Genomic DNA, 25,413 nt, shown 5'->3' on the forward strand with positions numbered 1-25,413 from the left:
AAGGAATTAACCACTCTCATTTAGACCTACATGTGAACACAAACAGCAGTGAACAAAATCAATTTGAACATTTGACAGGGAAAAATAGCATTCATGGCTCAGCATGGGCAGAAAAAGGTCTTGCAATTGAGGATGCTGAGGTCTCCACTAACAAACAAGATGTCAGAGAATTCCACAATGACAGTGGCCTTAATGTAGGGAAAAAGGATGATGAGATATATAACGACCACCATCATTCTGACAGCTGTTATTTTAATGATGAAGACATGCAAAGGATTGATCCTGGTAATGCTGGCAATAGTGGTGACTCTAACTCTAATCAACAGGGAGAAAGCAATAGTGACTCTGTGCAATCAACTCCAAAACATTGCAAAAGCATTCCCAGTGAATCAAAGAGTTCAAGTAAATCTGGTCATGAGAATACTAGCGTCTCCAGTGATTCCAGCAGCCCCAGTGAATCCAGCAGCTCCAGTAATTCCAGTGAATCCAGTGAAGTCCAATAAGTCAATAGTGACATTCCAAAGACATCAGATACTAGTAGCCAGGAAAACAAAGAAAAAGGCAATTGTCTACAAACAGGCATCAGTGAAAATAATTATGATTATTCAAATAACTAAAACTAAATTGGCAAATGGTAAAAACCACACCTGAAAAGTCACCCCTCCAATAATATCCCACAGTAAGTATTATAGATCTCTAAAAGACTCTACCTAATTTGTTTTCCATAAAGAAAGAGAGTATTGTGTTGCATAAAGAAACATATTTTGCCCTCTCCATTTGCAGCCTGTGGTTCAAATTCTGTTTTCACTGACACCTGTGCAACCCCAGTGACTTGAGTGTTACTTGCAGATGAACTTGTTTCAAAGTCAAATAATTCCAGAACATTTCAATGAAATTGTGTAATTGTGCCTTGTAGCCTAGCACTGCAGAATCATAGCATATATTTAATATTTCAAAATTTCTTTACACGTGTAATTTCTTAATCAGAGCTACAAGAAAGATTGTTGTTTACCATGCTGTGTAAAAGATATTTCCTACTGCCGCCTTATATCACTCTTCTCTATAATCCTTTATTCTCTCCAGCTACTCTTCAGTGTCATCTATTTGTTGACAGGCAGGGTGATTTGCTGACATCCCAGGGTGATGTGCATTAGAAAGAAAGAGGTGGTATGGGGGAATATGTGAATTAGCTGGCGGCATCAGTCCAGTCTCTACTGAGTCTATCACATCACAGAAAGCACATGTGGCACTAAGCGATACCCACAACTTTCTGTGCTGTAATTGGCCTCTGCAGGTCAGAATTGAGACATATTAGAGGAGCAACATGGTGGGGACTGTATTACTGAGATGGCTACAGAAGTTTGGCCTCCAATATAATAGTTCTCCATAGTCCTATTACAGATAGTCTTACAAATGTTGTTAAACTAAATGTCTAGGCAGTTAGATCTTGGAGAAAGGTTTGATCTTGTGTTGCCATTCTTTTTTAGAAGTTGTGAGTATTACCAGTAAAATTGACTTCCTCTAATGGACTTTTGATTACTGCACAGTTACTTAGGTGCATAGATCCTGTTTTCAGGATATACCCCCATAAAAAACCTGAAATCATTACCAGGTCAGAAAAACATCACATCCAAGGTTGTTCACCTGGCATCTTTATGTGACATCAGTGTGAATTGAGGATGCTGAAAATTAGACCAGTGCTTCCTGCTTCAAAAGTCTTACAATCTAATTATACATCAAGCAGACAATGACTGATAGACAGTTTGTGACAGAATCAAACAAGAGGGAAAAGTGGGGAAGGAAGAAAAAGATTGACAGGAACAGGATCACAGTGCTACTCAGCTATTGTACATGCCTCCACTAAAATTAATTTGGTTACGGTAAATTAACTCATTTCCTGTAGGCATTTCTATATACTATGGGGGAGATTGTGATTCTCTTTGTCACACAGGTAAGCCGTTCTTCATGGGAATTCAGTGAAACTACTCAATGAGTAACTGCTTGTTAAGTTATTGGACTGGATTTAATTCTATGACCTATGCTATGTAGGATGTCACACTTAAATAATCACAACGTTCTCTTCTGGCCTTAAAATCCATGAGGCTGTGACAATTTATAACAGTGCAGGATCTGCCCCTTTGAATTTGAATAAGAGATTCACAATCTGCCCATATATTTGTAATGACCATCATGAAAAACGTGAAAGATCTGTCTCATATATTCTAAAAGATGATTATAATAAACAAATCACCCTCTCTCTCTTTCATGAGTGCTTGTTTGTTTTTGTTTTCTTTTCTTATTTCTGGAATTGTGGTTTCCTTTCAGAATAGCTCTAGGGTGTGGAAACACAAACATATAACAAAGCTAATGGATTAAGGCTGTCAAAATGACAATCACTGCCTTGACCTGCCATGAGAGACAGAACAAAAATTCATTCTTCTTTCACTAGGCTACAAAAATAATAATTAAAACTCAACATACAAACTGGGTCCCCCAAAGTGATACCCTAGATTTAGCTTTTAAAAGCTTTGGCAATTAAAAAAAACAACATGTCACTTCTCTGCCAAGTGTATCAATTCCAGACACTAACCAGTCCATTTATAGTGCTGGCAATAATTTTCAGCCACCTTTCAGGCACCATGCATCGAGACTACTGGAAAGACCAGATGCCACTAAATAGGATTCAGATTTTTAGAACCACTCAACACTGATCAAACTCTGTTCCCATTAAAGTCAATGGAAGATTTTTTTTACTTCAATGGGAACAAAGTTAGGCCAACACCAAGCACTCAAAAATCCCACTCTATGCTTTTAAGATGTCTCTTAACTAATGATGGCCAAGAGATGAAAAAAAATGTATTAGGGATCCCATTCTGATCTACAATACTTCATATGAATTATCCCATGGTTGCTGATCTTTTATATTACCCAGGCTTAGGCTTATGCATTATGCCTAATATTTCATCAGTAAAATTCTTGTTAGATCTGGTGAAGTTAATCGTTAATGACATGCACTGACAAATTTAGTCCTTTTTCATGTTTGTAAATTCGCTACAAACGAATTTGATTTCTGTTAATACTATTACTATTTATAAATTACTGATCATATAAATGATTACTATTTATAAATATTCACCCAGATAGTTTAGAGGAAAATTGTTCACTTAAAAGTTTTCCCACAAAATATCCAATTAACTATTTATTATTCATGATAGGTCACCTAAATGGCATGGTATTGTTTCTACTTCCTGACTGGTTGACAAACATTTTAAACAGGAGAACAAATAATATTCTTGCTCACACATGAAAACTCTTGACGGCAGGCAAATATAATAAAACTATCCATAATAAGAATAGCCAATCCCCAAACACTGGTGTGAAGAAAAACACCATCACACAAATGTTTGCAAATTGTGAACAACAAGGAGCACAAGGGGCATTGAACAGCGGTGCAGAATCCAGTGTTTGTGAAATCTGTTTTGCAGGGTTTGGTCAGCTCTAAAAATGAAACCTGCAGTGAAAACTGGAGAATGTGGAATGATGCATTAGACTTCGACTATGCTAACTCAACTAGTGGTGCTTCCTCTTTTTTCCTAGCCAGTGAGATACACTTACAAAACCAAAGGTGTTGAGTGTGATTCCCACTGCCTCTTCTCATTGCAGGTGCAACAGGCAGTTGGTTGGCACTTACCCTGGAATTAATTATTAAAGACAATTATTTGGTTGTTAGTGTGACTTTAGAATCACCAGACAATTTGCTCTGAGCCCAGAATAAGCTGTATCTAAAATGCAAGAGAGTATTACATGTATTAGGGTTTTTTTTTAACATATATCAGTGCTCTCTGCTGGAATATAACAGATACCACAAATTTATGCGGGTTATGCATTAGTGTGTTGGAGCGGAGGATACTAATTTTGAACGCTACTGATGCCACCAATATATAGTTGGCAATTGTCTATGGTACATACATATTTGCGGCCATGGATCATTACATACTGTGGGAGGTCTGCTCTCTCTAATCATCACTTCATCAGCATCATAGCCATGCTTAGAGAAGAATGCCTGTGATGATAAAGAAATAACTGAGCAACACGGCATTATTTCTGACATGGAGGATTTAGGAAGAGATGTTCAAATGCTACTGTGCAAGGAAAAGATCGAAAATCATATTTGGGAGGCTAAGAAGAAACTCTTCAGATCAGCTATATATAGTCTCAGAAACAAGTTCATGTTCTTCTACTTTTCCAGGCTGCATTGCTCATCTATAAGATTTTATATTGCATTCTGTATTGCTCACATATAAGATTTTGTATAGCAATGGGACCAACCATTAACATAAACATCCAGATTCAGATTCCAAACCCATCCAAGTATGGGGCAAATAATCATTTGTGCTAAAAATTTTGAAACTTTCATGCAAATTTTCCCAAATACCCAGTGGCTAAATGAATCCTCACAGATAAAATTCATGACCAGAACTGGTGTGATAGCAGGTGGGGGGAAGTAGCACCCGAAAACCTACTGAAGAATATTTTCACAAACTAAAAGTGCTGAGGGATATTGCAAGGATAAGTCATTAATGGTTCTTAGTTGCTTAGCTACTAAATTGAGGGCAGATAGAGTTGGAGCTGATTATTTGTACTGGAAGTGCTTTATTTGCTATTCTGCTCTTTCAAAGTTTTAGTTATCTACTTAGGGAGCAGAAAGAATTTGATGTGACTTAAGTGACCAGTCCCAGATAACTGTTGCAAATAGGTCTGAACAATTGACATATTTAAAAGAAAATTAGGATCCGCGCACAAACAATTTAGTAACCAAAACAAAAAGATTTAGTTTGTAACAAATATGCTTCATAACAAATAGTTAGAGCAACGTTAAATGTGAGGCCACAAATCACAGTAAGCAGAACCTAGTGCTTTGGGACCATATTGTATCATGGATTGTCATTCAGAACCTGTACTGAAATCAGTAAGGAGATCTACTTAAGATGGTACAATACTGACATTCGTTTCCAAAAAGATTCAGATTATTTTTTCTCTATTCAACTAGATCTATTCAGAATCGTGCATCTGTTGACTACAATGCAGTGGGATGCAGGAGAACTGGCTGTAGGCTAGGTTGAGGGCGTCTCAGAAGTTAAAAATGGCCTTGCTTCTGGGAATGATGCCCCAGCAGCACAGTGGTTTGGCATGTCCCTTGGGTACATGGATATTTTTGTGCCGGCCCATCTCTAGCTCTCACATTAAAAACATTCTTTTCTGCCATCGAGAGTTTCTCTAACCTGCTTTCTTACTCTGCCAATTGATTCTGTCAATATAGAGTACATACAAACACAAAGGCCATATAGTTTTCTGTTTTAAAGGGTCTTCTTTACCTCTTTTACCTCCCCACCTCCAAAGAAAAATTCTCTTTCCTACTAAATTATTGCATGAAAAATGAATGATTTTGTTGATTAATGATGTTCCCCACCAATATATAGACATCTATAACTGGAGTATTTAATGTGACTGTTCAACATATTGCTGGCTATGTATGTTTCTTAAAACATTAAAACATGTACCATGACAGTTAATCATATTTATTTTACAGCATAGTGTTCTTGTTCAGTAAATTTCTTTTTTGCTATTATTTCAGCTACTACTGCTTTGAAAGCCCAGGTGCAGCCAGTTCAAACAGCTTCTGTCATTTCTGTAATTATTTATGCGTAGGTTCTGAAACTCTCAGCGATGGCTGCTAAATCCATCTAGCGAGGCCATTCTGTACATTATCTATTATAGTATGTATGCAACACTTTAAAAACCTGTTTTTGTTGGATAGCCTTCTATTGGCACCTGCACTCTTGACCAAAACCTGAACGAGATGCTAATCCAGCAAGTACTTGGGCACATGCTGATTATTTAAGTGTTTTGCTGGATCATGGCTGAAATGTAAATGTTCACTTGTAGGAAAATTCTGACTCGTATTTTAACACCAGAAATCTTTTTTTTAAATGATATTTTTTAAAATGGGCTCCTTTAATTATAAACAAAAATTCTTTCCCTCCATTATCCCCACATTCCCTGGCTCCAATTCAATTTAACTGTAAAGAAAAGCATGTGCTAAAATGCTTTGCTGAATAGGTACTGTTGAAATGAGCTACCTGGGATGGCGACCCTCCCCCGTCTCCCCCCACCCTCACCCAACACCACCACAAACAAGTTTTGAACATTGCTAGTATTGTACATTTTGGTATTTGGGGAGCAGATTTCATAAAGGCCAGTCTCAAATTTTTGTTTCTATGTGGTGTTATTGATTTTTAAGTTAAAACTGAGCAACCTAATAAAATTAATCAGACAGCACTCCCAAACTATTAGAAAGCCATATAAATGTAGACCCAAATCTTATTATTAGCTTGATCTCCATTATCTGCCAAATATTTCTGCAGGAAGCTGTTTACTTTCATATGTAAATTAATAAGCTAAGATATCATTTTTAAAAAGAATGGGAATATGCAGTTTAGCCCCCCAATTCAGTGAAACATCTAAGCATGTGCATAACGTGAAGCATGTTCTTACGTGTTTTGCTGAATCAAGAGCTTAGAGAAGGTTATTCTGCTGATCAATTCTTGGCAGAGAAAGGAAGAGGCAACATACTTATATGGCTTCTATCAATCGAATGTAGTATTTTATATTATAAACAAGATGACTTGAGACCAAAAAGTGGGACTATGGACTTGTCTACATGACACAGCAGTGCTCACTAGAATGATGTGATTTCTAAAGCTCACCGATGTGCTGTGCATTAAATGGCCCATGTAGACTCTGTTGTAATACAAACAATAGAGTTGGATAGTACTTGATTATGTAGTGCAGCACTACACTACCAGCACTACTATGTTTGCTGGCAGGGTCCACACGAGCCAATTTGCACACAACACGTTGGTAAGTTGGCTCTAGTGTGCATTGGTGAGTGCTGTCTAGCCCTAAGCGTAGTGGCTGCTGAATTTAAGTGGAAAGATGGCTACCTGTCTACTCCTAGAAGATACTGTCAGAGTAGCCTGTTGAGGACCTCTTCCATTAAACCACCCCGATGGTGCTGAATGAGAAACGAATGGTCTTGCCGCACTATGTTCTGAGTTCAATTATGTGGAAAATAAAAAAAGTTGTCACTGAGAATTTTCCATTTTTAACAAAGGATGGGGACAGTTCAGCTGTTCATAAAATTCCACCATTCGGAAACCACAGAAATAGCACACGGATTTCCACTCAGAGGCTAAATGGCACATCTCTTCAACTAGAGTTTCATAAAAGGTGAAAAGCAGCTGCTACGCCTGGATTTTTCCCTCCTTAAGCCTGCTGAGTTGGCACCAGATAACAGGGTCTGCTTTTGATTTTGTGGGTTTTTCTGGGCTGAGGCTTCAATCAAAACCCAAACCCGCTCTAGCTCTGCCTTGTAATTGAAGTCCTTTGTAATAGCACACTGTGTCTCTGCTAGGCTTTGAAATTCATACTTCATTAAAATGAATGGCTAACGTTTACATATCTGTGAGTGCTACCATGACAGTCCACTTGGGAGCAGACTGGGTATCACAGATATACGCACTAGTTCACATGGTAAAAGCAATCTTGGACACCCAGAATGATGAAGAAAGTTCATTTTTTATTAATAAATAGTTAGATCTGGAGGAAAGGTTGTAACCTGGAGAAAGACCCAAAAGCTGACATTTTCAAAGGATTCTAAGCAAGTTAGGTGTCCAACTCCCATGAAATTTCAAGTTAGGTGCCCAATTTACTAGCTTAGGCTCCTTTGAAAATCCCAGGGTAAATTCTCAAGAGCTTCGGTTTTGAGATGATGAAGAATAAATAAAATATCTTCTTCTCGTGGATCCTAGTAATAGTAATTTGAAGCCATATTATCAAACTGGGCCTCTGGTTTTGTGAGGCCCGCTTGACGCACCCTGATCTTGACTTTCAGAGCAACAGCAGTTTCCACTGATTTCAAATGGAGTTGGGGGTATTCAGTACCTTTAAGATGCAGATCCTAAAGACCCTGCACTCAGGCCTGTTTTTATATCAGAAACAACTCATGCCACTTTTCATAATTTGGAACCTTGTACTCCTTCTACATTAGTAATCATCACCAAGGAACTGATTTTCTAGCCAGTGTTGGCAAAATGCACAATTTTAGTACCACTCTTGCAATATTTGTTGTGTTTCTTAAAGCTCTAGCTCCTGGAGGCATGTGATTAGGTGACAATCTCAGCTTTCATTAAAAAAGGTTTCATAAAACTCAGTTTTCATAAAAAAGCTTCTAGTCCTCATGATTCCAGAGAAAAGCTTGAAAACATGATCCAAGATATACCCTAGTGACCCAAAATCCAGAAGGCAAATAAAAAGAACCCAATTTAAAAAAAAATCATGATTTTTAAGCCAAGCATGATCTTTTGGGGGCCTGACATGTTTTGTAAATTCTTGGGGTTGCAATACTATAATCCTGTAATTACTCTAGCAAAATTCCTATTAAAATCAATGGGAGATTAGCCTGTTTATCAGGGAATTTGCAAATAAAGTGTGTAAAATGAAGTTGCCTCATTTTAAACCATAAAGGGCGTTCCTCTTACTCTTACTTCATTAATTCAAACTTTGGCAGCTCCCATTTTTTTTCTCACTGTCTACATTCCATTTAATTTTCTTCTTGTTTTCTTCTTGTTAATGTACCAAAGATTTCTTGCCTATAATGGAGTTGCTTTACAGTAGAATATGTCAGTTTTTAAGGAATGAATTAACACTTTAAGTACTTAATGGAAACCGACCCATTTTTTGCTCTACCAATTATGCAAAAATACTTCAGTCATGGCTAGAAGTTCTGTTCTATAATGAAATCAGTAACTCGTGACTCCTAGTTCCAGCACCTATGTCCTCATCCAGTCTTAATTTTCCCTCCCAGCTCTCAGTCCATACCGTGCTGCCTTTTCCTCCTCAGCTACAAGTCCCAGTCCCTGCTCCACTGCTGTTCCTTCCCAACTCCCAGTCTCCTGTCACATGGCTGCCAACTCTTGAAGTTTTATTGAGTGTCTTATGGTATTTGGTGTACTTTTTTTGAGCACCCCAATTTCTGGAATCAGTTTATTATTGGAGAATCTCACCTTTCATGGTTTAAAAAAAGCAAAATCAACTAAAAACCTGAAAATGTGAACCCCAAACAATCCAGCACAAGAAGGTAAACGAAAGGAAGACCAAATTTAATATATCTTAATTCTCCAGATTTTTAGAGCCCTGACTCATAGTTTTGGAACTCTTTTGATTGGCAATACTGCTATTTTTCCAGCCAATCTTAGTCTCTGTCTCTACTCAGGCTCTGCTGAAATTTTTTTTGCCACATTTCAGTGGTTTTTCATGGGAATAGCGAAAGACCCATCTCTGACACCATGGCAATCCTCCTGTCAAAGTTCAAGTCACTGCTACAAAGTATGGTGGTGCTAGAGGTTGTAAGAATTTTTTTAACATGGGCAAAACCAGTGTATTTTCCCCTACTCTCATTCTTGAAAACAGCAGAACTATTTTTGCTGAAACTTCTAAAGAAATTCTACCTGAGGCAGACACCCAGCATGAGAAATTACAGCCCAAATGGTTAAAGCCTGTCAAGTTATACACATTTGAAAACAAGGTCTTATAATGGGAACTGTCAGGCAACCATAACTGTGTCACTACCAGCTCCACCTACAATACACAAGGCCAAATCATCCCCCCTACCACCCTGTGGCTAGATAGGGACCTGCCTGCAGTGGAACCACTGTGACTCCTCGGCTCAGCAAGTGACAGGATATGGGGACACAGCAGAGTTCCACATCCCCTGCTTGCCATGGAGTTGTGAGGTGTGGAGATTTAGAAGGCAGGGTAGGGTAAGGAGTGGGGTAGTGCCAGTGGAGTTACCAGCCATTCCATGGAGGAGTGGGTTATTGCAGCCTTTTAATTCCTCTATCCCTTTGCCTTGGGGGAAGGATTCCTCCTCTGCTGGACCCTGTGGAACTCCTTAGAGTGTAGCTCAGGTCTTAGGCTGAGCGTGTTAACCAGGACTTGCCCCATAAGGCCTGGTCTATGCATTAAAGTTAGGTAGATGTAAGTCGCCTTGTGTCAACCTATCTGTGCATACAACTACACTCACATTTGTTTCCAGCCAATGTAAGTGCCCCATTACAGTGATGCAGTAAAACCACCTCCCCAGATGGCATAGAGGGTGACCGACTGAGGTCAACACAGTGTGTGTGTAGACACTGCATGACATGTATCGACCCTAACTGTCCTCCAGTCGCTGTCCCACAATGCCCCTTTCCCTAAGACCGTGACTGCTCTGGTCACAATTTTAAACTCCATTGACCATGGGTCACAGAGACCAAAACCTGCCCCTTCCTTAAAGCCCCCGGCATGTTTTTTAAATGCTTTTTCCTAATTTCCCATCTTAGTGACTGCACAGAGCAGCTCATCTTTACTGTATGCAATGTCCCAATCGATCAGGCCTGCTCCATGCCCACAGATCGGTGCTAGATGCACTCCTGCCTGGACTATGCAGGAAATGTTGGATCTCCTCGGCCTGTGGGGAGAAAAGGCTGAGCAAGCACAGCTACAGAGCTGCAGTAGAAACGTGGACATCTATGAGCAGATTGCCTGGGGATGCAGGCAAGGTTATGAGAGGGATCAGGAGCAGCGCTGCATGAAAGCCAGGGATACCACAAGACCAGGAGCCAAAACAATAGGACTGGTGCTATGCCTCAAGCCTGTTCTTTCTACAATGAACCGCATGCCGTACTTGGCCAAGACCCCTCAGTACTTTGCAGACCACTGTAGATACCTCAGCCGAGCCTGAGACAGAGATTCCTCTGCTGTGGACAGCAATGAAGAGGAGGAGAAGGAGAGAGACAGGGCAGGAGACTCTAGCGGTGCCATGAGCCAGGACCTGTTTGAGGCTCCACCACAATCAAGCTAGTCCCACCAGAAGAGCACAGATGAGCCTGATGAAGGGGAAGGGAACTCAGGTAAGTGGGTGCATGTATTTTTCCTTACAATGTCCCATCCCCAAGTTGACAAGACAAAAGGTATCGACTTCTCATTGTTCTATTTGTACAAGAAGTGGTAGTGGTACAACAAACAAAGGTAGAGTTGGCATCTGCTTTTCATCCTCCTGTTGGGGGATGCAGATGCTAGAGAATCATGTGTCCTGCATTTGCAATGTTCATGAGAATTGTGCAGAACTCCATGGGCTCCATGCTTCTGTCAGAAATGGCAGACACTGAAAAGTGCCACACAGATTTGGGAGACTTTTTTTAAAAGGTTCAAGTAATACGGACTGAAGGAAGCTGTGTGCTAGAACTTGACCCATAGCTCCCAGAGATCCCTGGGCTTCTCATTACTATTCCATAAAACATTGCAAAAATGTCCCAGAAGGCATGGTGGTGGATGGCAGCACATGACACACTGATTTGCCTACCCATGCTGCATCATGTCTTATAGTGACATAAGCAGTCCTGGTGAGGTCACACAATGTTGAAGCAAGCAGCCACATATGCGCACGCCCGAGCAATATACAAACATCAGCAGCTGGACACGGAGATAATTTATGTCCACCACAGTAAGTAATGTAGACATGACCTAAGACACATGGTCTCAGGTATTAAGAAAGTGAAGGTGTGTTCAACATTAAAGCTGTTTCTTTCAAAGGCAGCTAAAAAAGTCACACACCCTGCTCCGATTGATTTTCAGTGGGAGCTGGATGTCTGATTTCTTCAGGCACCTTTGTAAATCTCAGCCAAAAAGTTCATGGTACCTTAACTCACCTAAGAGACTCAGGACAACAACATCAGGACCAGCAACCTTCTCGCTGGAATGTTCCTGCCCAAAATAAATAAAACAATTTTTAAAACCAAACTTGACCTTCCTAATTTCCAACCTAGATGTTTACAATGTAGCCCAGGGAAACCAGCCAGTACTGAGGAATTTTAAGTGACATAATCTAGGTTTTCCTGTTAGAGGGAGTTTTCCAGTTTGTCCTGGATTCAGAACATTTGATGCTTTTCTTTGGCTTTTTTTCATTAGGTGGCATTCACGTGTGTTTACTTTGCTGGTTTGGAGAGTATCCATCACAGTGTCATCACCGTGGCATTCATACTAGGTCTCCCTCTCTGTGCCTAGTCACACTCACTGCTATCTTTCTTTCAGCTATCACAACTGATATCAGGGTCTGGCACCTGATTCCCCTACTGCAGTACTGCTATAGGATTTCTGGGAATTTGCAGAAGGGCATCTCTGTAGCTTCTGCTGGAAAACAGCTGCCATCTAGAATTGCTACTATTTTATCTCATGGTTTTCTTTTTTTTTTTGCTTTCTTGGTTGGCAGTCTCATCCTAGGATTATTTCATTTTCAGGTTTAGGCTCCTTTGTTGTATTTTACAAGAGGGCAAAATACTTTACTATGTGTTTGCATCCTCTGTCCCAGCACACCCAGTGGAGGCTGCGTATGGACTGGGCGTGCTAATCCTCTTGAGAAGTTGGACCAGTAGATACAAAAACCGGTGTTATGAATGATGATTCAGACTCACACATTTATGAATTTCCCTTTCATCTCTACAAGCCACTGGGAGTCAGGCAAAAGGAGAGATTCCAGTTCTTTGACTTGGTTCAAAATTATAAGCTTTGGCCACAAAAAACAAAATAAAATCACAATGGCTTTGCTCTATAAGTGTGTGTGTATGGTATGGTTTGCATGGTAGCCCAGGCCATGGGATTGCACACTTTGTTATGGCTGTCAGGAATGCATTCTATGTGCATACTGTCTGGTTTCTGAATACTCACCAGAAATGAAATTACATTTCTCATAAAAAAATGCACAATGAATATCACAGGAGGCTAAAGTGAAGTGGGGTAAGAGGCACTATTGCCTCTTTAAAATAAAATAAAGAGAACCCTGCAAACAAGCACTCACAATGTATTAACAAGAGCGCTCCAAATCTCGAGGTCCCTTACTGGCTTCTTACTCATTCTGTATTCAGGCAAAAACCTTAATTATGTCTTAGTCAGTGGAATTTTGCCTGAGGACCAGGATCACATTGAATAGTACCATACCTCATAAGTAGTCCCACTGAAATCAAGTAAGGAATGAGCTAAAACTGAGTAAAGACCGCAGGTTTGGTCAGATAATAAAAAAATAAATAATAGTTACAGTAGCTAGTGCATTATGCTTTCAAAGTGTGGCAGGGAAAAAGATGAAAATAGAGATGGTCCTGAACTAAACCCCCAGATTTCAGTACAGTTTGGGTTCAAGTTTGAGAGAGATGCAGCTGTTCAAATTGATCCCTATTCTGTATGAACTGGTTTACCCCTCCAATTGTGGCCAGTTCTGCCAAATAGTTCTTCAGATGTCTAGATCCTTTATCACTGTTTGGGGTCAGGTGTCTGTGGCCATACGAGAAATGGTCTAGTTATCCAAATTGCTACACTTCACTGATGCTTATAAGTGTTTACAATGGTAGATCACGCACCTCTTTCATAACCGTGGCTCCTGCTTTCAACTAGGCACTGAAGAGTCATCTATCTAACCTGTCTGGAAGCAAATGTGAAGCACAAAGGAGACTGCATGACTGAGCTGAACTTCTCTGTCAGCAAGAGTTGAGGAGCCCTGTCTGCCCCAAACCAGCTTAGGGCAAGGATGCACTCTTTGGCACTCTCGGAGGCACTCTCTGAGGCACCGTCGGCCCAATCACAGAGAGCGAGGAAAGGAAACAAAGGGAAAAATAAAGGGCGGCAGGAACGAAAAAGAAGGATGAGGAAAGAGAGTGTGGGAAAGGAGAAAGGGAAAGAGACAGCAACAGAGAAGAAGGAGCCTGATCCAAAGCCCACTGCAGCCAATGGGAGCCCTTCCACTAACTTCAGTAAGCTTTGGATCAGGCCCCAAATAAAAAAGGGCATTGTAGGGTATGTCTACACTGCAATGTAAGCCCAGAGTTAGCAAAACTCAAGTTAGTAGGTGCTGGGTTTGCTAACCTAGGGCTTGATCATCTATTCTATTGACATCCCAGAGAGTCAGAGTTTAAGGTCAGAAGGAACCACGAGATCATCTAATCTGACCTCCTATATAACACAGGGCAACCACACCACCCAGCATCCGCACGCTAAACCCAACAACCAAAATGATACCAAAGTATTACCACTCATAGAAGACTAGACTATCATGTGCCACAGACAAAAAAAAAACAGGAGGTACCAAGGTGCTGCAGTGTCCCAGGCCCCTGTAATCGTAGGGAAATGGAGAAGTGACATATAGCAGATAATTCTGGCAAGTGACCACATGCTGCAGAGGAAGGCAAACAACCCCTAAGGTCACCGCCAATCTGACCTTGGAGAAATTCCTTCCTGACCTCACATATGGTGATCAGTTAGACCCTGAGCATGGGAGCAAGAACCAGTCAGCCATGCACTTGAGAGAGAGAGAGAGAGAGAGAGAGAAATATTGAAGGCCTGGGCGCTCCCCATCCAATGTCCAATCTCCAGCTGTAACCATGCTTCAGAAGAAGGACATTATAAAAAAACCACCCAGAATACATTTGCAAGGGTGGGGTGGGGTGGGGTGGGAAGGAGAATCCCTTCCTGACCCCTGCAGGTGGTCAGCTGAAACTTAAGCATGCATTTAGGAACATAAGACAAACCAGAAGTGAGCTCCACATGTACTGAGCACTCTACCATCACAAGCAACCCCATTTATACAATTGCATTTATCCAGAAGGGAGGGGTGGAAGGACATCTAACAGAGACAGGAGTGGGTTATCCAGAGGGAAGAGAGAGGGGATCCGTAATGAATGAACTATATAGAAATCAGATCTGATCCAGAATGGCAATTCCTATTAAACCTCAAATCTAAGAGCCTTGACTCTCAAATTAATGGGTGATGCAGGTGCTCAGCACCTCTCAGGATTTGACCCTAAGGGCACGTCTACACTGCAGTGTGTGTAGGCAGACAAAATAGCAGTGTAGACATTGCGCTAGCCTGAGCTGCCATATCCACACTGCTATTTTTAGGGTAGTAACTGGAGTAGAGATAGCACAAGTCTGTCTGCCCACTCTGAGAATCACAGCTCCCTGCTGCAGTGTAGACACACTGTAACAGAGAAAATGCCAAGAGGAAAAATAAGCAAGAGAAGAAAAGACCCAAAACAAATAAGTATATTTTGAGGAGAAAAAGAGAGATTGGATTTAGAGGGTAAAAATGTTGAAGATTGAAATATGTATTAAAGAAACATCCGTTTGAGGGAAAACACGTGTTGAAAAAGAAAGAAAGAAAGAAAAAAAGATCCTCAGCTGGTATGAATTGGTGGAGTTCCACTGAAGACAATGGAGAGTGCTAATTTACGCTAGTCCTGGATATAGCCCATGGAGTGAAGGAAAACCACCAATCCCTTTGCTCTATTCAAAAAAATCCCCACACAACCCTCCAAGAAATAAACAGTTCCATTTTTAAAATTGGTATTTATTTATAATTATTTAAATGAGTGTGACTTTTGCCTGAACAAGACCCTAAAGAACATACAAAAGCACATATGTGCACAAAGTGTCAGTGTGTAATATACATCTTCTTTGTATTAGATAACTTGTATCAGACACACCTAAGAATGGGTCAGACAATTCATTCTGTATCAGGTGTCCATTTCAAATATTGCTAGTCTACTTTGCCCAGCTAACGTGCACATTTCAAGCCCCAACATCCACAAAAAGTTTAAAATCAGCTCTGCCCTGGAGAATTAGGGGTAATAAACATACCTACTGTTGCCTCCCCTTGTCAGCATCTCAACTTCCCGAGACAAAAATATCTGTCTTAATAATTCAGTTAATAAAACCCCCTCTTTCAAGCAATGTCAGTTCATCCTTCCTGCCACTTGCTTCCAGTCTGATTTCAGCCTGTAGTTCAAGGATTTCCTCTCTCTTTGGAGGTGTGCAGTACCCCCCTCTCTCCACAACTGCCCATATTTGACCCCTCTAATTCACCTAAAAGTCACCCAAAAGGACTGCTTTGCATCACTAATAAATGACTGAAGCATATCCTGTACATATAGTTACACTCATTCTTTGCCTTTTTGTCCCTCCCTGTATCAGTAATAACCACCAGGTTTGGCTCCTCGAAGCCAATTATAGAATCCAGCCCTCCGTATTTTGCCACTGAAGTCTTAGCACTAAACAGATAAATGTAACCCCTATCTTTTTCAGATACCTCAACCACTATCAATCAACAATCAATCAACGTGACCATTACATTGGGAGATCAGCATCTGATAGAGCAGACAGCTGTTTAAGTGTGCTTTACTATTTATTGAAAAGTTAGCCCTTGGTCTGAGACAAGCCATGCATTCATGCCAACACTGAAGTGCTCCACGAGTGTTAAATCAAGACCAGACAGTGCTTTGATAGAAGACCACCAACGAAAACTTAAGGGTTGTTGGAAGTGGTGCTAGTAATTCAATAGGTGGTCATTTACTCTCTGAGTCAGTAACGAACCAATACCCTAGCATGGTGTTAAAGAGCACCGCTGCAGTAGGTGGCATCTTTCAGATGAGCCGTAAAACTAAGGTCCTAACCACTTGTGGTCAAAGATCTGAAGGCATTTCTTCAAGAGTAGGGTTGTTAACCATGGTGTCCTGACCAAATTCTAACTTGAGTAACTATATTCTGCCTATTTAGCTCTCCCCCTGTACTTCCAATTGCATAAGCTGTTCTTCACATTAGGTCCTAAACAGTTGTTTAGCTTTGCAGTATCCAGGGCCCCCACATGGGGGGGAAAAGGGTACATTTTACCAGGGCCCAGAGGCCCTGGGGTGGCCCAGAGGCCCAGCCCAGGCTGCAACCCCCATGGGTATGTCTGTTTGAGGGGGCCTGTGTTACAAGTTTGTACGGAGCCCGAAAAAATTATGCTTGGGCCCTGGCAGTTAGCCATTAAACAACTGCCACGTTTTGCCATAAAAGTGGCTGCTTTTCAGTAGTGGGTCAAGTGATCTCTGTATAGTTTATAAAGTGCTTTGTGATACTTTGAATTGAAAAGCTCTATCTATACACAGTGCATGATATCCAATGATTATTAATGGTAATAGTTTTCTTCCTTTTTTTCTATAAAATGGCAAAATGGGCCAGATTCTCTGAAGGTGTAAATAGGCATAACTATGGTGAGGATCTGGCTTCATATAATATATATGCTGTGTTTAATTCATATTCACAAGTTATACCTACACAAATGAAACTATGGACCCAATAGTCCTCTCACACTAGCTTTATACCACATTTACACTGGTGTTAAGTGAACAGAGAATCAGGACTGTTGTGTTTCCATTTCTTTTGTATATAACATTTCCAAAAAAGAAAGAGAGGAAAAAACCCTTAAAACAGAATTCCCAATATTTATTTTAATTTATATCCAGAACATTATTATACATTTCAGCATCCAAACCCTTCATCTCACCCGAGACCTTTCATTAAACGAAACTATACAAACCTCTTGGCAGTAGAATAGAGCTTTATGTTTATAAACTAAATCTGTGTCTAGAAAAATGTTGAAATTTGGGGGTTTTATGGTGAGAGTCCACTTGCTGACATCACACAGGCAAGGTGATGATTGGCTACTGGAGGGTAAAAAGAGAGTTTATATCCCAGTAGGATGACAGTGAGCAAGCAGAACTACTATTAAATCTGTGTCCACTGACTTTCTATATAGCTGGTATACTTCAGGACTGCAAACAGGTAAGCTTTCATAAGTTTAGTTTCTTTATATGTGGTATAAATTGAAACAGACCAATTTTTCCACCTGTTTTTCTAATCTGTTGTTTCCCTACTTCTAACTGGATTGAAAATGTATGCTTTGGATACTTTGTAAAGAAGGTGTGAATTTACAGCATGATTGTTGTGATAAAGCTGAATGAAAGGGTAACTAGTTGTGCCATAACTAATTATAACTTATTATCAGCTACTCCAATATGAGACAGAAAATGTGAAAAAAAATAAAAATGTCATAAGTGAAATATATTCAAAACCCTCACTGAACAACCTAAGGGAACAATTTTTCCTGACTCTTTCACCTGTGTTTAATACAGCCTGGGGGAAATTTGCAGAATGGCAGAAACAGATCTTCCCACAGCTTAAAAAAATTAATACAACTTATCTTATTACAAACATAAACATAGAAATGATCCCCAGACCAGAGTTGTTAGGTGCTCTATTTTGTATATTACATACCAGTCTCATTTGCAAGTTTGGGGCCAGATCCTCAGTTTGTATAAACCGGCATAGCTCCACTGAAATCTACAGACTACACTGATGTATATCAGCTCAAGATTTGACCCCGTATGTCTCAAAACTTAACGAAATAAGCAGTTGTGCAAGTTATGGATATGTTTGCTTTCAGGATCTGTGTGCATTTCCTCTTCCAAAGAGAAAACTGCAGTTCAGTGAAGAACCATGACAACCACATTAGAACCAAAATCAGACCAATGCAAGTCCTGAAATGTCATGGACTACAGTGTAGTTGCACCCACTTGCACAGGGTCTGAATTTGGTCCCTAGTGTTTAGAGCCCTCTGACTTACTTTTACTGGGGAGGTAGGTGGGTGAGTGGGAGGAGGAGTCCGGTAAGATTCATAATAATCTTACCACTAAAAGGCAATTTCTCATCAGCTTTGTGCTCTGAGAGTGGTCTCAGATTTCGAGGATTTAAAGAGAAAATTGAATGGGAACTAGAGCTGTGCTTCTTGGTTCTGTTGCTACAGAACAAGGAAGAGGACACTTCTTCACTTGGTGACACAATTGGGTGGATCTGGAGGGTGCTGTATGAAGAGAGTAGTAGATCTACTAGCCAAAGACTAGCTGTCTACTTATTCCAAAGACAGCAGATAATGGAGTCAGCTGTTCCTCAGAAACCCTATAGCAGGCCACTATTTCACCCTGAAGACAACTAAAAGTTAAGAGAGTGATGTCCAGAGCCTGTCAAAATCCTGAGGTCTCAAGCAGGTTTGAGGAAAGGTGCAATAGACCATTATTCAGATCAGGTGGTTCAGGGGTCTGAATATCATTCAAGTATCAGGATCTTCAAACATAAATATTACTTAAGCCCACATTGTGACCTATCTTCTCATTGTTAATCAGCTGATTACAAGGCATAGAGCAGTTTATTATTTGGATGGGAGACCTATGAGGAAAACCATGTTGTGGTGACGTTAGCATTCTTACTATAGCAAAACCTCAGCCTGAAGTCAGGAAAATTGTAATACAGGAGGTGCCTTCGAATATAAAAATACACTCGAGATGATTAGTTTCCATGGAGACTTTCACAACGGTGGAGGAATTAGCTCTAAGGAATTGGCCAAATTCCAGGGTGGGTAATTATATGCTACCTATCTAAGTATTTCCTTCTGAAATATCAACAGTATACATACATTCTTGACTTCCTGAACTAACGTGTTACTGTATTCTGTTGACATTAGAATGTGTTGAATAAAATAAAAGGTGATTCATTAATATTTTCATGAATTAATGTGACAAGCTTGCTCTGCTATAATTCATGTGGTGACATTATTCATTCATGAGGATTCAGGCAACTGCCATTTTATTTGTGAAAATGAGTGCAATTCCCAAAGGTTTTGTGACGTCTATTATGAGGGAGGATTATTTGTCCAATAACTCAAACTAGATATACATTATTCATCGTAACTACTCACTATTCATCACTTGCTATCCTCCTGTTTTAAAAATATTTCAAGTCACTCAATCAGGGAGTGACTTAGAAGACCAGTCAAACAAAGGATTAGTTCACAAAGAAAAAAAATGATAGAACATTGTTCACAAACTATTTGGTGAATACTTGCAAATGACAACTACATTCAGAGATCAGAACTGGTTAATGAATGATCCATCAGAGAAAGAAGACTAAATTCATCAGATAATTTAACTGCAAAGAATTTGACAAGTTCTAGGGGCATGTCTACACTGCAGCTGGGAATGTGCCTCCCAGCCTGGATAGACAGATTTGTGCTAGCACTCCTCTAGCTAGCGTGTTAAAAATAGCAGTGTGGCTATTGCAGCATGGACAGCAGCTTGGGCTAGCCACCTGAATCCATCCCAACCCAAGCTAGCCTATGCACAAGATCCAGGCTGCTCTTTTTGGCACACCAGCTCAAGCAATATTAATGTGTGAGTCTGTCTACCTAGACTGGGATTCATGCTCCTGGCTGTGTAGTCATAACCTAAGTGACATATTCAACCCCCAAAATGGCAGCATTTTAGTGATGGGAGAAGAGAAGAGAAGATATATATATATATAATTTGTGTGTCTGTCTGTCTAAATGTCACTAAGGGTATTTCTGGAGGAAAATACTGTATAAGTCATTATCCCAAGAGTTCCCTTGCTGTGTTGACGTTCCATAAATGTGAAGTAAATATACTGACATTGCCCTTCTTGCTACTTCCAGAAAATACAACCATGAGGACTGTACTTATCTTTATCTGCCTTTTGGGAATAGCCTGCGCTTTCTCAGTAAGTAGCTTCAACAACTGACTAACTCTTAAGATCATTTATGAGGCGTTAGAATACCACTTTCCAGTGACTTTGCCTTGCTGCTCTTTTTAAGTAGAAGAAGCATTCATTAACGTAACCTTTTCCAACAGGCAAAAAGCTTCCGTAGAAGAGCAAAATCAGATGACTCGGAAGAAAATGCGGTATGATATCAGCCTTGTTGGATTATTTTAGTGTATTAAAATTATGCTCACTTGTTTCTTAAGACCTGAAACCAAAATCGATTTAGTTTTTTTACTTTTTCGCTAGGTTTTCAAGAACAGATATCGATATTATTTTTACAGATATGCCTATGGGTATCCACCACTGAGAAGAATTCAGGTAAATGCAGCTTTTTAAAAGAAGTTGGCTCCTTAACAATTGTAACATTGCCTGGTGCATTATGATCCATACATTTAATGTAACTAGACACCTACTGGACAAAACTGATTGCCAATTTCAGATGATTTAGTTATTTGGAACAATTCATATATGTTTCCATCCAGCTTTGATATAAGCAGGAATAATTCCATCGACATCACCTGAAAGCAGTGGAGTTAAACACATTTGCACCAGGACTGAATTTTGCCTGGGGTGTTCCAAAGCCAACTGTTAGGATGGTAATTTGTTCTTATTAGGCTGGGTGAACCTAAAGATTTTGTAAATCTCTTAAATTCTCTTTTTCAGTCTGTGAAATTTTCTCCCTATAGTTTAAAATGGAGCAAGGTGATTTTTTTTTTTATAACTGATTCAATTTTTATAAACAAAAGCCTATGGGTGTAATCCTGACCTCATGGAACTCAATGGCAAAAATCCCATGGACTTCAATGGGGCCAAGATTTCATCCCAAAGGTTTCTCTAGCCAAAATGAAGCTCTACCAAGTATGCTTGAGAGACAGAAACCTCCAAAAGCTGAACTGGCACAAGTGTGCTTCCTCCAGGATCAGATGCTCAGCTGATTTAAATATCATCATAGCTCAATGCAGCTAGAGCAATGTACAACAGCTGATGAGCTGGCCTTACGGGTGGTGTACACTGGGCCTGATTCTGATCCATCTGTAGTGGTGTAAATCAGGATTAACTCAACTGAAGTCAGAAAAGTTATACTAGTGTAAGTCTGGAGTAAGTGAAAGGAGAATCAATCAGTTTTTTCAGCCACCCTAACTTATGCCCAGGTCTGGCCTTTGGTGTTTTGCTGCCAGAACAAAACACATTTTTGCACCTCCCAAGTGGCTGAGTTTAAAAAAAACAAAACAAAAATACAAACAACTGGGTCAACCAACCAAGCAGCAGCAGCAACAGAGAGACAAGCAATGTGGTGCCCCCAGAAGTTGGCATCCAGAGCCCCCACCCTGGTTGCCCACCCCTTAGGCTGGCCCTGCTTGTGCGTCACTGACTATGGGATTGGCAGATATTCAGAAATATTCAGATGCAGGAATGTCCCAAGCACACCTTTCTCCCCGGGACCATCCTCAGCATGACCCCTGAACTGGGAGCTGCTGTAGGTAACAGAGGAGAGCCAGTGAATTCCCCAGGAATTCCCCACAGTATTTTTACAGCCTTTTATGCTGTCAGAGCCAGTGGAAAGGAGTTGTAGGGCAGTCATGAAAAGGGCCAGGTTTTCAAAAGGGCCTGGCACCCAGCTACTCCCATTGTGACACTTCTGACCAGATTTACAAAAAAAGAGCTCAGCACCACAGTATGCTGGGATCTTTTGAACATCTCGCCCACAATAGCCATGTTCCAAAGACATTTGGTCTGACTCACAGAGGCACTGATGCAACACATCTCATTTAAAAGAGACTCACTGTCATACAGGATACAATAATTATACTCATTTTAAAACAATAAACGGAGGCCACTTAATTCCCAGACCTCTCCAGAATTGTGGCCAGTACAGCTGTATGGATTGCATCCTGCCTGACGGTATGGCCAAGAATAGGACATCATCTACCTCAGCATGGCCCCTAGAAATGGCGCATGCTGGCGTGGGTCAGAGTACAGGAAAGAAGCATGTGTAATTGCATAATGCATCATACAGCAAAGGAGACTCTATTGGAAGAAGTAATTTTGCTTTTAATTGAAAAATATGGAAGAAATGGCAGAATTTACTATAAAGCTTTTTTTTAAAAAATGTAGCAGTTTGAAATTATTTTTCATGGACTCAAAATCTATCCCTTTTGACTGGAATGCAGTTTGATGCAGAGGTACAGACACAGGTTTCCTACGAAGCTAAAAATGCTCTTCCTTCTGGGAATGATGCCCCAGCAGCACAGTGGTTTGGCATGTCACTTGGATACATGGATATTTTTGTGTGGGCATATCTCTCGCTCTCACTCACAATGTCAGACAAGAATCCTGTGAACGCATCTCTTATCTAGTCCCTCACTATGCTGAACACAAATGTCAATGTACAGAAAATACAAGCTCCAAGGCCAAAAATGCTTGTGAGCTTCCAAGATATCCCTATCCCATTCCTCCCCCCACCTCAAGAAATAATAGTCATCATAAAGCCCTGTATGGAAAGCTAATGATTTGGTTCCCAGAGAACATTAGTAGAAATGTTTACTGCCTTTATAAGAATTCTTAACATATACAGACAAAACATTACTTACACCTGCAGTGAAAAATTGAATGATGAGAAACCACAAAGTACATCAATTCTACCCAGAAATCAATGTTTACTTACCTACTTCATGGAAGGCTGAGAGTCTAAATTAGTGAAGACCAGATTCTGATATCCTTTCTGCCTTTTGAGTAACACCTTATTCCACAAATGGAATAAATCAATGTAATGACTGAGCAGCGCCTTGAAAATATTCAGTGCTATGTAAGTAATGGGGTGAACCAGGGTGCTAAAGCTCAGTAGCACTGAATGGTGACAAGGGAGGAGGAAAACCCTCCCTCACTAAAACCTATTGTCCAAACCCTCTCTTCTTTTCCATGAAGTTACTGAGAGAGTCTCATGATATAGGACAGAGGCAACGTTGTTGGGGATGAAAGATGTTTGGCACAAGATTTTCTGTAGAGAGAGAAGCGGATGTACAACGAAAATAAGAAATGAAGCACACGCAGCAGCAGTGGATATTTTCAGTCCAGCAAATGGGCAGTTTAGTGGGCTAAACATCAGGTTTGAAATGTTTAGTCTTCCAGGAGGACAGATTCAATCAACTCCAGGCCAGTTTGGCCCTGCCTTCCATCCTCATGGTACATAATCCGAGTCCCACAAAGTTTCAGACTAGACCTTCAAAATCTGTCTACTGCGTGTGGACTTTGAAGGGCCTACGATGCTTTTTGAAAGGATATAGGATGGTCACTGCACAAAATCATTTTGCAGCAGTGGTGTGCTGGCTGGCTGCTATGCTCCACTCTGAAGGCCACTGTCATTCAGCAGCATGTATGCATATAATAGATGCTTTGGGATGAAAGGCGTCATCCACATCAGCCATTTTTGTACAAGAATGTGGTCCCTTGAGAAGCTGGTAGAAACATCAGTATAACTGTGGATTAGGTCATGCATGCACCTCTCAAGGTTCCATTGACATTACCCTTCTCCACATGACTCTCCACCACTCTCTGCATCATAAGTTTCATGTTCATTGTCACAAGATCACCAGGATCCTTTAAACTGCCTGGCTAACCTTGTAGATCAGTTATCCATGCAGAATCTTTTCTGTACTTTATATATGCAATCCTCAGAAGCACACACACAATACCCATGGGCTTTGATGAGAGCTTCGTGCGTATACCCGGCTGCTGAATTTGGCCTTATAAGTGTGCATATATTGTGTGCCTTCTGCATTGTTTGGAAGCACAGAAAAGAAAATGCTCACAATTTTCCTTCTATTTAGGGAAGTGACTCATCAGAAGAAGAGGGAGATGGCAACAGCTCAGAGGAGGAGGAAGAAGAAGAGGTATGTAACATGCGTAGCCATTGTCAAAACAAATCAAGCAGCATGAAAAAAAAATGGGGATAGTCTGGACTCTGTGAATGGTCATGGTCAAGATTGCTAACTGCCCACAGGTTTCCATTCTGGACTGCTGCTATGTTTTTTAAGTCCTGAGTCTGAGACACAGTCCAGGCTTTCTGGTTCCAAAGGTTTAGAAATGGGCAGGGCTTGATACAATTACAGAAACAGACCTGCCTGAGAAGATGAAATGTTAATAATGTTCAGCACTTCCATTGTGCCCTTCCTTTAAAACCTCTTTAAAAGAGCACTTTATTAACAACTTTGAGAGACAGGTAAGTATTGTTACCAGCTTTTTTACAGACGGGTAAACTGAGGCACTAACAGTGGAAAGCCCTGCTTAATCATTAGACCACAAAACTAGGTATACTGCATTCAGATCAGGACAATAGCAATTCAAGAGAATTATGAAACCAAACTCTCCATTCCTTAGAGAGTCTGTGGGCCAGATCCTCATGTAAATCTGCAAAGCTCCATTGACAATAAGGTAACTATGCTGATTCACACTAACTGAGGAGCTGGCCCTATGCCCAGTTCTTTTGGCTGTATGTGTTTGTGTGGGAGTTTATGTATAGTACCATGCAATCTTCTGCACTCTTCTTGGATTTGGTGATTAGTCGGTCCTTATTTTACCTACATGGAAGTTATTCTCCTTATTGGCACATCACAAAGTTCTGCAACCTAATCCGTAAGGGAATAAAGTGATCCAAAAACAAGAATAGCCCCAGGGTTAACTTATAAAACAAGTCCATCAATACAGAAAAGGGAACACAGAGTAGAGAGAAGGCTTCCAACACATAACCATGGGGTGTATTTGCAGTACTGGGAGTTAAGCATCCTCTCTTTTTACTATTTACCTAGATTGTGTTGGCTCCTTCAAAACTGATATAATCTC

The 25,413-nt window shown here is 40.4% G+C and overlaps 1 protein-coding gene and 2 long non-coding RNA genes across 3 annotated transcripts in view; 1 reads left to right on the top strand and 2 right to left on the bottom strand.

The window, feature by feature from the left end:
• LOC137159199 (uncharacterized) overlaps positions 1–25,413 on the bottom strand; it is a 113,457-nt gene that overhangs the window by 34,464 nt on the left and 53,580 nt on the right. The gene's annotated exons all lie outside the window — the stretch shown is intronic.
• LOC137159201 (uncharacterized) overlaps positions 1–25,413 on the bottom strand; it is a 26,205-nt gene continuing 792 nt past the window's right edge. Inside the window, exon 2 of the long non-coding RNA XR_010921585.1 lies at positions 1–534. This is a non-coding gene — a long non-coding RNA (uncharacterized lncRNA). The remainder of the gene's footprint in view (positions 535–25,413) is intronic.
• IBSP (integrin binding sialoprotein) overlaps positions 20,479–25,413 on the top strand; it is an 11,030-nt gene continuing 6,095 nt past the window's right edge. Inside the window, exons 1-4 of the mRNA XM_067557388.1 lie at positions 20,479–20,532; positions 20,664–20,714; positions 20,821–20,892; positions 24,402–24,464. Coding sequence (XP_067413489.1) covers positions 20,479–20,532; positions 20,664–20,714; positions 20,821–20,892; positions 24,402–24,464 — 240 coding nt within the window. The remainder of the gene's footprint in view (positions 20,533–20,663; positions 20,715–20,820; positions 20,893–24,401; positions 24,465–25,413) is intronic.

Source organism: Emydura macquarii, unplaced genomic scaffold (assembly GCF_026122565.2).
Source record: "Emydura macquarii macquarii isolate MOO-44397 ecotype Brisbane River unplaced genomic scaffold, CSIRO-AGI_Emac_v2 contig_1790, whole genome shotgun sequence".
In the NCBI taxonomy this organism is placed as follows: Eukaryota; Metazoa; Chordata; order Testudines; family Chelidae; genus Emydura; species Emydura macquarii.